Genomic DNA, 12,919 nt, shown 5'->3' with positions numbered 1-12,919 from the left:
GGATTTCTTGTGCAAGAAACCCCTATGGCTAAAATGGCCATCGGAGCCTTCTTGCGCAAGAGAGCGTTGACACTGCCATGGATGCTCTTGTGCAAAAGTACAGCTCACACATGGCAGTGTGGACGTGTTCTTGCGCAAGACTTCTTGCATAAGAACCCTTGTGCAAGAAGCCCCCAGTGTAGACATAACCTAAGAGTTTCCTGCCATGAGCAGAATGAATTTTGTGTTGTGCACCAGTACTGAGTTCATGGGGCTTGTTTGGATATGCCATTGTGGCACCCAAGTTATTAATAAATATTTTATAAACCTTTACCTTTTCTCTCTGCTGCCATGTCTCCTCCCCTTGCTCCATCAGCTCCCCTGGTGCCTTCTGCCCCCAACTCCTCACCCTCCCCTGCTGTCCTGACTTATGCCCTTCTCACTGCCCTCAGTCCTCCTGTGACCTGCCCCCCTCCACCAGCCCTTTTCTCCCCCCTGTGCCCACTCCTCCAGTAGCCCCGCTCTGCTCACGTGAGCTACCCCTCCTCATCCCCTCTTCTAACATCTCCCTCTACAAACCTGCCCTGCCTCTCTCCTCTGGTGCTGGTCTGTCCCCTGCAGATGTCTGCCCTTCTGCTTCATCCCCAGAATCCCCTGGCACCTGCACCTTCCCTTACCCCTGCACCCTCCTGGTGCCTCCCCCTTCCCTTACTGCCCCTGCCCCCTTTGCCCCCTTTTTCCTTCATGCCCCTCTGTGCCCTCACACATGACTTGCTCCATCCCCACCTTTCTCATTCCCACCCCTTATTTCAAGCCTTCTCCCAGCACCTCCCCCTCCTTCCCTGTAGACCCCAGTGTCCTTACCCTCTCCTCTCCCAGCATCACCCTGTCCCCCTCCCACTTACACCTCCGCTCCTGCCATTTTGTCTCTCCTCCAGGCTGTTCCTTGGTGCCTTCCCCTTTCTTCCTCCTCCCCCTCTGCACAAGCCCCTTCCTCTACCATTCCTTCCCCCTAGTTTTTCCCCTTCCCTGGTCTCCCCTACTTTCTGCCTTCCACTTTGCAGGGCAAGAGTCTGCGCTCTGGCCCCAGAAGTCCCCGGACTCCGAACGGGGAGCTAGGCCTTGTGGCGCAATGCTGCACTGAGCAGTTTTAAAGTCACGGCCTGTGACATCACATCATGCTCAGGTGTCTCCCCAGGTCAGGGAATGCCCCGCGTGGTGGCAGCAGCAGCCGGGCAGCGTGTGCTGGCAAGGGGGAGCCGACTGAATGCTGCGCATAGCAGGGACGGTCCAGGGCTGGGGGGGAACGCGCGGGGGAGCCGGCAGGGGCTGCGGCCCGTTCCAGGCAGGGCCGGAGGAGAGACCCAGCTCCAAATATTGCTGGAGCAGGGCCCCGGCTCTGAATATTGCTGGAGCATGGGTACCATGAGCCCATATAACTCGCTGCCCATGCTCTTTCACTAACAAAACTTAGTCTGATAAAAGATAGGACCTCACTCCCCTCATCTCTCTAACATTATCTAATGAATAGCTGCTTTATCCAGTTATTACAGGTTCCCAATATGAGTGGCACATGTTCTGTAATGCCTGTCACCTGATAATCACAGTGTTTTATGGGTGTATTCGAAGTATCTGTTACTGTCTACTGTGAGATAGGATAACAGACTAAATTAATCAGTGGTCTTTTCAGTATGGAATTTTTTGTTGTATCCTAGAGACAGCAAGTAGTCTTGACAGAACAATGGGCTAAGGTGCACAAAAATATTCATTTCTCAGTCATGCATCCTGGCTGGGCAGATACACCAGGTACGGTCTGCTAAAGGCTTTTATCCCTTCCCTGTCTTGGTCTGACATTGAATTGCAATATGACATTATTGTAAATTTGCCTAACAGGTTCACCAATATCTTCAGTTTAAATTCTTGAAAGGTGGTAGTTTTAGAATCCTTTGCTGTCATGTTTTACAGGGAGCCTGAGGTCAGATGGAGCTGGGGATGCAGATCTGCAGTGTAGCCTGACTTGCTCCTGTAATTCTTCCTCTCCACCCCCACCCCCACACATGCTTCAGAATGTGGGCCCCCAGTGATATCCCTCTCCTTTCTGCTTTGAGCTTGGAAACCACCAGTCCCGATTGAGTGTGCTTGAGTATCTTCTATTGCTCTCCCATACCACCCTTGTAGTTCTACCACCCTTGTAGTTCTACCACCCTTGTAGTTCAGCCCCCCTCAGTAGATTTCAGCTTATTCTGTCTTGTAAAGCGGGTGGATACACAATAAAAGATTTCCAGCCTAGGTCAAAGGACACTGTCTAGTCACAAGTCTTTATTTTTACATTCTCTAGAACAGTGATTCCCAAACTCTTCAGCATCATGCCCCCCCTTTCTGATTTTTGAAAAACCCTTACACCCCCCCCCCAAAAAAAACTTTGGGGGAGGGGAGGGAACTGAGCAGGGCAGCAAAACTTGATGGAGGGGTGGCTGGGTCGCCTTGTGCCCTCCCTGGAATTTCTTCACGGCCCCCCCCCCTCCCCCAGTTTGGGAACCCATGCTCTAGAATGTCACTTCTTAATAGGCTTCAGAATACCCCTTTATAAATCCAGGGGCTGGCTTTGCCTCATAGAGAACTTCCCCAACACCCATTGGCCTTGTGCAACTCTGGGTATCCCCCTGCAGTTTTCTGCTGGTCAAAAATATAGGCATCAACTTTCCTTTCCCAAAGTTTTACTTCACACTTACTGGCTACGTCTACACTGGCATGATTTTCCGAAAATGCTTATAACGGAAAAGTTTTCCGTTAAAAGCATTTTTGGAAAAGCACATCTAGATTGGCAGGATGCTTTTCCGCAAAAGCACTTTTTGCAGAAAAGCGTCTGTGGCCAATCTAGACGCGGTTTTCTGCAAAAAAGCCCCAATCACCATTTTCGCGATCGGGGCTTTTTTGCGGAAAACACTACTGTGCTGTCTACACTGGCCTTTTTGCGCAAAAGTCTTTCGGAAAAAGACTTTTGCCCGAACGGGAGCAGCATAGTATTTCCGCAAGAACACGGACGATCTTACATGAGATCGTCAGTGTTCTTGAGGAAATTCAAGCGGCCAGTGTAGACAGCTGGCAAGTTTTTCCGCAAAATCAAATGATTTTTGCGGAAAAACTTGCCAGTCTAGACACAGCCACTCAGTTTAAATGCATTGTGTGTAGCTTAGGGAATAGTAGTGATCTTTTTTTTGTTTGGGTTTTTTTGGTCATGTGTTTGTAAAATAATTCAAAAGACTACACTGGTTAGGGTTGATCTCATTCCTAGCAGTTAGCTATTTTCATTGATTTTATACTAAATCACCAGATAATTTACACCATTTGTTTTCTCATGTTTTGCATTCACTTCAAACAACCGGGGAACTTCTCTCAGCCTTGTGACTGTCTTTGGACACTTTAATCCAAACAATGTGAAATCGCTGGTTCATCTTTTGACAACCTAACTTTTCACCAGGATCTGCCATCCCTGGGACAATAGCATCTTCTTGCCCTGATTTTAAAAGGGCACTGCTTTCACACTACCAAAAAACTAGTACTATTTTAAACTTTAAAAAACTCTTTAGCAAAAAGCCTTGATTGACACAACACCTTCACACTGTTCTTCACTGCAGCTGTGAGATCAGCGATGCCAGAATTCTATGAAAGGATGAAGAACAAACTGCGCACAGAGGCTCAGGGAGCTGATACAGTAGTGTGGCTGGCAGTCTCGCCTGCAGCAGCTAAGCAAGCAAGTGGCCTGTTCTTCCAAGGTAAGGTGGAAGTTTCATACATGGAACAGGAGGGAAGATTGTTATTGTTGCACTGATTGTACAATTATTGTCTTTGCCAAAGGACAAGAGTGGTCAAACACCAGGGGTTAATATAGTTCCTGAAATTGTTTATAATGTGCGACTCCAATGGCTAAGCACGGTGTTGCATAACTAAAGGAACTGTTCAAACTGATGATATATTGCTAGCTTTGCCCTTTCAACCAGCTGGCATTGATTAGATGTGATGTCTGGGTTTAAGATAGCTCTGCACATGACAAGGCAGAGACTAGGCAAAGCGAGCCTGTAGTGACACCAGACAGATTGCTGCCTTCTGTACAGAGGACCGAGGAGTTGTATTCATTGTGCGTGTCTACACAAGCCTGTTATTTTGAAATAACAGGCTTCTTATTCCAACTTCCGTAACCCTTATTTCATGAATAAGGGAAGTTGAAGGAAGAGTGTTCTTCCTTCAAGTTTGTGTAGACAGCTTCTGAAGCCTAGTTAAGCTACTTCGACTTCAGCTATACAATTAACATAGCTCCCGTTTCTCCTGTTCTCATTAACAGTGCCCAGGTGAAAGTGTGTGCTTGTTCTTTCTGAAGCTTCATGGAGGGAACTTGAAGTCAAATTGTTTATTACTGTGAACAGTGCAGACCAGCTGAGATGAGATTGAACTGCAGCTGGATTGGTGATCGGGGTGGGGATTAATGCAGAGGAGGGTGGGAAAGGGCTTTAAATATTCTTTCTGCCACTCATACAGTGACTGCTCAAGCAGGTGCAGTTTTGTGCTGCCTCTACTCCAAAGGCAGTTCAGACCTAGCATGTGGGAGACAGGCCACAGTCTGGGCCCCTGTTCATAAAAAGCTCCATTCTCTCTCTAGGTAACTGAACCACCCTTAGTCAACTTTTTAATTAAAAAGAGACTAACATCCCTCACTCACCCCTAAGAGCAGTAAACTACAGGCTTGAATCAGCTGTCCGTAAACCTGACTGGAATTTATTTTCAGATGAAATTGTTTGTGAGGCATGTTCAAACCTCTTACTGTAAAGCAGGGGTTTTGCCTTTTTTTCATCCTTAAGTTTCCCTTCCTCCCTCTTATTTCTGTTCTGTCTGCTCTGACCACACTTCTTGCTACATTGTTGTCTCCTCTGGGTCACCACCTCATCCATGCCCAGTTCACTCTGAACAGGCAGCGGGACTGTAATCATGAGGTCGACCGGAGCTGTGTTCCTACAAGCTTTGGACTTGGCAAGGCTGTAGCATTGGCGATGGGAGCAAAGAGTCTAGGGTTGGCCCCTAGTTACTTTGTTGCCTGTTTTGTCAGTTGGGGAACCCTGGGGCTTAGTGGCTCAGTTCCTTTTGACTACTCTGAGGAAATCTCATTTTTAAATACTCTCTCTGCCCTTATCCTTTGGGGGTCCCTCTTGAACAGTGCATTGTCATCCATTGCTGCCTTAGCAAATAGCTGTCAGGAAACTAACCCATAATAAAAGGAAATATGCCCAACTAAATTAACACACAGCTATTCTGCTTCTATTCCCCAGCTGTTTCTCTTTCACCTTCCTTATTCTGTTCAGTTTCGGTACAGAATATAAGCCCTAGTCACAGTTTTTTGCTGAGGAGGGAAGGGGGTTGGGAGTAGGCTGTCCAAGGCTTTGTGTATAGTACCACACTGTTGACATAACTTACACAACTTCAGCTACATGAATAACATAGCTGAAGTTGACTGACTTAGGTCTGCTTACCTTGGCATCTTCACACTAGTAAGTCAACCACAGATGCTCTCTTATCAACTCCACCCACACATCTTGTTTTGGCAGAGTCAATGGAAGAGCACTCAGTTTACCTCATCTGTACAAAATGTGAGCCCTGGTGGCTCAGTCACTGCCTGTGGATCCAGTGGGTAGTGAAGGCATGTCCCTAGGCTCAAATAATTCCTTCTCTTCTGCTAATGAGACTGCTTCTGGCCTGCCACAGGCAGGAAACTTTCCTCCATAGCTTTCATAGAATCATAGGACTGGAAGGGACCTCGAGAGGTCATCGAGTCCAGCCCCCCGCCCTCAAGGCAGGACCAAGCTCCACCTACACCATCCCTGACACAGATGTCTATCTAACCTGTTCTTAAATATCTCCAGAGAGGGAGATTCCACCACCTCCCTTGGCAATTTATTTCAATATTTGACCACCCTGACAGTTAGGAATTTTTTCCTAATGTCTAATCTAAACCTCCCCTGCTGCACTTTAAGCACATTACTCCTTGTCCTGTCCTCAGTAAGCAAGAGGAACAAATTTTCTCCTTCCTCGTTGTGACACCCTTTTAGATATTTGAAAACCTCTATCATGTCCCCCCTTAATCTTCTTTTTTCCAAACTAAACAAGCCCAGTTCATGAAGCCTGGCTTCATAGGTCATGTTCTCTAAACCTTTAATCATTCTTGTCGCTCTTCTCTGTCCCCTTTCCAATTTCTCCACATCTTTCTTGAAATGTGGCGCCCAGAACTGGACACAGTACTCCAGCTGAGGCCTAACAAGTGCAGAGTAGAGCGGCAGAATGACTTCACGAGTTTTGCTTACAACACACCTGTTGATACAACCTAGAATCATATTTGCTTTTTTTGCAACAGCATCACACTGTTGACTCATATTCAACTTGTGGTCCCTATGACCCCAAGATCCCTTTCCGCCATGCTCCTTCCTAGACAGTCGCTTCCCATCTTGTATGTATGGAACTGATTGTTCCTTCCTAAGTGGAGCACTTTGCATTTCTCTTTATTAAACCTCATCCTGTTTACCTCTGACCATTTCTCTAACTTGCTACGGTCATTTTGAATTATGTCCCTATCCTCCAAAGAAGTTGCAGCCCCACCCAGTTTGGTATCATCTGCAAACTTAATAAGCGTATTCTCTATCCCAATATCTACATCATTGATGAAGATATTGAACAGTACGGGTCCCAAAACAGACCCTTGCGGAACTCCACTTGTTATCCCTTTCCAGCAGGATTTAGCACCGTTAACAACAACTCTCTGACTATGGTTATCCAGCCAATTATGCACCCACCTTATCGTGGCCCTATCTAAGTTATATTTGCCTAGTTTATCAATAAGAATATCATGCGAGACTGTATCAAATGCCTTACTAAAGTCTAGGTATATGACATCCACCACTTCTCCCTTATCCACAAGGCTCGTTATCCTATCAAAGAAAGCTATCAGATTAGTTTGGCATGACTTGTTCTTCACAAACCCATACTGGCTATTCCCTTTCACTTTATTACCTTCCAAGTGTTTGCATATGATTTCCTTAATTTCCTGCTCCATTATCTTCCCTGGGACAGACGTTAAACTGACCGGTCTGTAGTTTCCTGGGTTGTTCTTATTCCCCTTTTTATAGATGGGCACAATATTTGCCCTTTTCCAGTCTTCTGGAATCTCCCGTCTGCCATGATTTTTCAAAAATCATAGCTAAAGGCTCAGATACCTCCTCTATCAGCTCCTTGAGTATCCTGGGATGCATTTCATCAGAACCTGGTGACTTGCTGACATCTAACTTTCCTAAGTGATTTTTAACTTCTTCTTTGTGTATCCTATCTTCTAAACTTACCCTCTCTCTGCTTGTATTCACTACATTAGGCACACCTCCGACTTCTCGGTAAAGACCGAAACGAAGTCATTGAGCATCTCTGCCACTTCCAAGTTTCCTGTTACTGCTTCTCCCTCCTCTGATTTGGTAGACCTGGTCCTTCCTTTGACCTGGTAGATTACTACAGTTCCAAACTATCTACATAGGCTAATTCTCCTAGTAATATTAATTATTGCCTCAAAGTAAAGCAAGCACCTCTCTCATTGTTTGGGTTCCTGTGCACTGCTTAGTGAAAACAGATGTAATGCTGCATGTACAGTGAGTTATCCTAGAAACTGACAATTTTCACCTTCCTAGAAATTCTCCTCTGAAGATATGAGCCAGGCCCTCGTGCTTTCATGGAAATCTTCCAGTAGAGCTGATAGTAGTGTTTGAAACTGAACTCTTGTGCAAGGATGGGCTGGATGACAAACCAGACTATCACCCTTACTGGGTGATGCTTACCCATTAACCCGTAGCCTGATTGGGCAGGGTCAGCCCTCCCTCCCCCCTTCCAGGATCTGGTTTATCCTGTTTAATCCATTAACAAGCATATATATAAACTTCCTGCTCTCTAAAACCACCTGCTTACAGCATGGCTTTTAGGCTCAACTAGTCACTTCAGACATCACTAAACATTCTAGCCATACTGCTGAAGAAGAAATACTCCAAGGCACAGTAGTGACCTAAAGTTGCTGTTTAAAAAAAGTTGTGAGACCACAGTCATTGAGTTAAGGCAGAGACCTAGATCTACTCAGGAGCAGGTATGTAATTAATTACTATTCCTTGTGCTTTTCTGGTATAGCTGTGGGAGAGACTGAATAAGAAATCTGAGGTTCATGTATCCAGGCAAGGAATGCCTTACTGTGCAAGTTTGGCTAAGCATTTTGACTGAGAACCAGTTTATTCTCTTGAGGAAAAGGTTGAGTGCTTAGCAAGCTAATTTTATAATGCTAAACTAAGGATAAAATTAGCCCTATTCCATCCTGTGGAATAGATGCACCATTGCAAATCTCCATTCTGAAAACCAAGCCAGGTGGTTCTGTGGTTTGAAACTAGGGATCTACATGTAGTCAACTACATGATTAACTGATAAAGGACTTATTGGTTAATCCTATTGACTACACACACTCCCTCCCCCTTGCTGCCTCTGATAGAGGCAGCAAGGGGAGGCTGGAGCTGGCAGTGCAGGGGGAGCCAGTTTTTATGATGTACGTCTATGCATGCTGGTCTCAGCAGAGCCTCCTGCCTTCCCTATCTCCCTCAGACAGAGGGGGGCAAGCAGGAGCCAGTATATGCAGAAAGTAGCTTTCATGCTGGCTCTCCAAACATGGCTCTGTTCCAGTGGAGCCACCTCCCCCAGCCTCTGATATAAAATGTGTAACCCCTGAAATTTAAAGCACAAATACCTGATATTTAACATCCTTATTTGAAACTAGACTGAACACCACCACTGCAAGTCATTGCACTGGTACAACTACGCTAATAACTAAAATCAGGGTTAATTCAAAGAGCAGGTTTGAATCTTATCTATAAAAATCAATCAGTCTCATGAGGACAGGCCTTTGAAATCCCTAATTTATAATGAGATTTGTTTAAATGATTTCATATTAAAATAATTCATTTACCAAAAGAACATTTAAATATTGCAGAAATCCACCAGCACAGATTAACCTTTTGGCCTCAGGATCATTCTGTGTACATGTAGATTGCTTTGGTGGTTCAGCTTGAGGAGTAGGATGCACCGGTACTGGGAGAGGTGGAAGACTTACTACATTTTTTTGCTTCTTTCAGATCGGCAACCTGTTGCTACCCACTTACCCTTTGCCAGAACGTATTCTTCACCAGAAGAGGAAGCAAGGCTAATAGAAGCCTTGGAAGAGCTGTCCCAGAGGTTTAAACCCACTTGATCACTCCACCTAACTGAACAGAAATAAAGCTTTGAATTAAAAAATTATCAATACTGTGTTACAAATATGAGGGGAAGAGGAACAAGTTTAGTACAAATGGCATACTTTAAAGGTGAACTAGGATTTCTCTTGTAACTGACAAGCTGTAATGTATGCTGCTGCAGTCTTGCACAAAATAACATAAGCCACTCATGGTTGACTTCCCCCCCCCCCCCCCCCAAAGTCCTACTTCTGTCATGTCATACACTAGGGTCTATTTACCTAGCTTTAAGGTCTGTAAGGGAAATGGAGGTATTTCAGCATGAGGCTGCTCACATGTGCCTGTAATAAGCATTTTATAGCCTAGCCCTATTGCTAAGTTAAAGTTCTATTTCCTAGTGACTGCCTCAAACTTGCATGGCTACAGTCTGTTAGGCAGGCTTAGTTAGACTTTACCTCTATTGTCCAGGTTTTGCTAGTGTCCATGTTTTCCCCTTGCTGTTCAACTCAGTTGTTGCATTATAGCAGTAAAGGATGGCTATGTAAGTGAAACAAAGGGCAGGAGTGTTAGGCACTAGACATGCTTTTTTCCAAGACCAGAAGGCTTAGACTAGCTGTCTGGGAAGGCTTGTATAGTCCTAAGTATTGGGAGTGATCTTCTATGCAAGAAGCTGATTTTCATTTTTGGAGGTTAACTAATACCTTTCTGTATATCCATGTAGCAAGTGCTCTTAAATAGCATTTGAGAGGTAAGAAACAGCTGCCCTGTATGGAGTGTCATTCTGTAAGACCTGTCTATATTAGTTTACATAAATTGGATAACACTTACTGGTTCAGTTAAACAGGTGAAAGGGCTTGAGACTGTATGTAAACCAATCACTGGTTACAGGACGAAGCAGACCACTATTTCTGTCAGGGGGCAGCTCTACAGCTGTTGTCAGATGCCTGTTGCTTGACTCAGGGTGGCTGTGTCTACACTGGCATGAATTTCCGGAAATGCTTAAAACGGAATACTATTCCATTTTCAGTTTTTCCGGAAAAGGAGCGTCTACACTGGCAGGCTGCTTTTCCGGAAAAACCCTTTTTCCGGAAAAGTGTCTGTGGCCAATGTAGCTGCGCTTTTCCAGAAAAGAGCCCCGATCGCCATTTTCACGATTGGGGCTTTTTTCCGGAAAAGACTACTGGGCTGTCTACACTGGCCCTTTTCCGGAACAGTGTTCCAGAATAAGGACTTATGCCCGAGCGGGAGCAGAATAGTTTTTCCGGAAAAGCAGCTGATTTTGTACAGTAGAGCATTGTTGCTTTTCTGGAAATTCAAGGGCCAGTGTAGACAGCTCGCAGCTTATTCTGGAAAAGCAGCTGATTTTCTGGAATAAGTGGCCCAGTGTAAGACACAGCCGGTATGTCTTTGCTTGCCATTATATTGGCACTGAGTGAGTGGGTTTGGTGAAAGGGCTCTCCTATCACAGTGTATACTCCACCTCCCTGAGAAGCATAAGGGAAATTGACAGATGCTCTCCAGTCTACCCAGCTCAGTGCAGCCATTGCAGTAAGTGGCTCTAAAAATGTTGACTTTACTCCAGCTTTAACACAGACATATACTAGTTTCTCCTTTCACTCTTTTGCCTATAAAGTTACAGCTGTTTTCAGGCATTGTCGTTACTAATGCTTTAATATTTGGCTCTGCTTTACTAAATCAATGCTCCACCCCTTGAGGCGGTAGTGGAACAGTATTTCCTCCTTATGTCCAGCATAAGTAAAGTACCATATAAGGGAACACACATCATAACAGCTATAGGCTGAGCTTATTGCATGCAACAGAACTACATGCATTCTACCCTTCCACCCTGTTTACAGGCACTAGCTGAAATCCTCCTAGTAAGGGTTCTAGATTCCCCATTTCACCTCTCCTGCGATACTAGCCTCTGAGTATATCCTCTCCCCATCTTGTGTGCTCTTACCTATGGGGTCCTCTTCAGTCTCCCACACACCAGGCTTGAACTTGTTCTTCCATTCCCAGAATCTCACACTGGCAGAGAGAAGATATTTGAGAGGAAAGAATGAAGCCTTCTCTCACCTTTTGCTGGCTGGGGGTACCTCTACAGTAGAGGACAAAAACAAGTCTTTTTTTGGGAGAGGGAAATACAAGCACTCCCTAAGTATCCAACACACAGAGCAATGACTTTTGTCATTCAAGCAATTAACACATCCATGCTCTATGGGGTGGATAAGCAGGAGTATGGTTATGCTGTGGAGAGTTAATGGGCACCATTCAGAGGGCAATGGCATCATGTCCCCCCTTCTCTCACTGCTCCGGTTGGCCCCAGAATTCATAGCCATTGGTGCCTAGACCATTTCCTGAAACTTTGGAAACACGGGGCTGCTATGTTCAGATGTGACTATGTTCAATACAGACAGAAATGCTGGCCAGCTTATCATGGGAGGAAAATAAGAGGTTACAGGGGGTTAAATTAATTTTATCTGTATATATTAAAAATTGATGTCACCGGTTTTTATTCATGACACTTGAAGTGTGACTACAGGGAACAAGTGATAATGAACTTTGTGGTTGCATTAAGCAGGCCAATACTTGTCTAGAACTATCCACTCTGCAAAAGCAGTAACCTAACAGTAGTAGTTTGATACTAAGCAATAAAGTCTTTGTCAGTAAACCTTTTATTGCAAACTCTTAAAACAAGTATTACTCCAACATACCTTATTAAAACTGTTTTAGTTTCTAATGTGTTTTCAGATAGCAAGAATAATACATTAAAGGCTTGTCTGCACTGAATGGCAAAGTGCTCTAGGAGCAAGCCAGTTATAGAACACTAATTGTTCAGGGTAAACACTGCTGGCATACTCTAAAATAATGTTTAGTTTGTATTCGACTGCTCTGTAAATAATACCTCCCTCTAGAGCACTTTGTTGCCATGAAGACAAGACCATAATTTACAAGAGATCTACTATATATTTGTGCGAGTTTGTCTGTTTGTCCTAAATGGTAGAAGCTAGGACCACCAAATTCGATATACAGCTTCCTCTTATAAACATAAAGCAAGGTAAGGGTTGGGTGGTGCCAGGAAAGTGGGATTTGCCAGGAACGGAATTGCTTCTCAAAACCATACAGAAAAAGGGACAATCACCAAGCAGGTGAAAGGGGCTGGCTGGGGGTGCCCTAGTCCTGAGTCTCCCACCTCCCCAGAGACCCTTTATGGAGGATGGGCAGGGCTGAAAGCCCCCTCCCCCCAGATTCATATGGGGACACTGCTAGCTGTTCCTCTTGATCAAGGAGCAAGAGAAAAGTGCAGGTTGCTGCATTCCTCGCTGTGGCTGGGGAGTACAGGGGGCTGGGGAGTACAGGGAGCAGATGAGCTATAAGAACACTACAATGGCCCTACTGGGTCAGACCAACAGTCCATCCAGCCCAGCATCCTGTCTTCTGACAGAGGCAAACACCAGGGCTGCGTCTAGACTGGCAAGTTTTTCTGCAAAAGCAGTTGCTTTTGCACAAAAACTTGCTAGCTGTCTACACTGGCTACTTGATTTTGCACAAAAGCACTGACGTTCTACTGTCCGAAATCAGTGCTTCTTGCGCAAATGGTTTGACGTTCCCGTTCGGGCAAAAGCCCTTTTCCAGAAATGTTTTTGCGCAAG

At 45.1% G+C, this 12,919-nt stretch overlaps 1 protein-coding gene across 2 annotated transcripts in view; it reads left to right on the top strand.

Moving 5' to 3' along the window:
* The window catches only part of DHRS12 (dehydrogenase/reductase 12), a 44,357-nt gene extending 35,020 nt beyond the window's left edge, over positions 1-9,337 (top strand). The window contains exons 8-10 of one of the 2 annotated variants that reach the window (XM_006124893.4): positions 1,695-1,785; positions 3,618-3,755; positions 9,171-9,337. In XM_006124893.4, the coding sequence (XP_006124955.2) occupies positions 1,695-1,785; positions 3,618-3,755; positions 9,171-9,286 (345 nt within the window). In that variant the 3' untranslated portion in view covers positions 9,287-9,337. Of the gene's footprint in view, positions 1-1,694; positions 1,786-3,617; positions 3,756-9,170 lie in introns of those variants that run through there. The other variant, XM_075919096.1, reaches the window with a different exon arrangement.
* Positions 9,338-12,919: the final 3,582 nt, after the last annotated feature.

The sequence above is a fragment of the Pelodiscus sinensis genome, chromosome 1 (assembly GCF_049634645.1).
Source record: "Pelodiscus sinensis isolate JC-2024 chromosome 1, ASM4963464v1, whole genome shotgun sequence".
Lineage (NCBI taxonomy): Eukaryota > Metazoa > Chordata > Testudines > Trionychidae > Pelodiscus > Pelodiscus sinensis.
The sequence above is the reverse complement of the archived record's forward strand: the minus strand, read 5'-3'. Positions and strand labels throughout refer to the sequence as shown.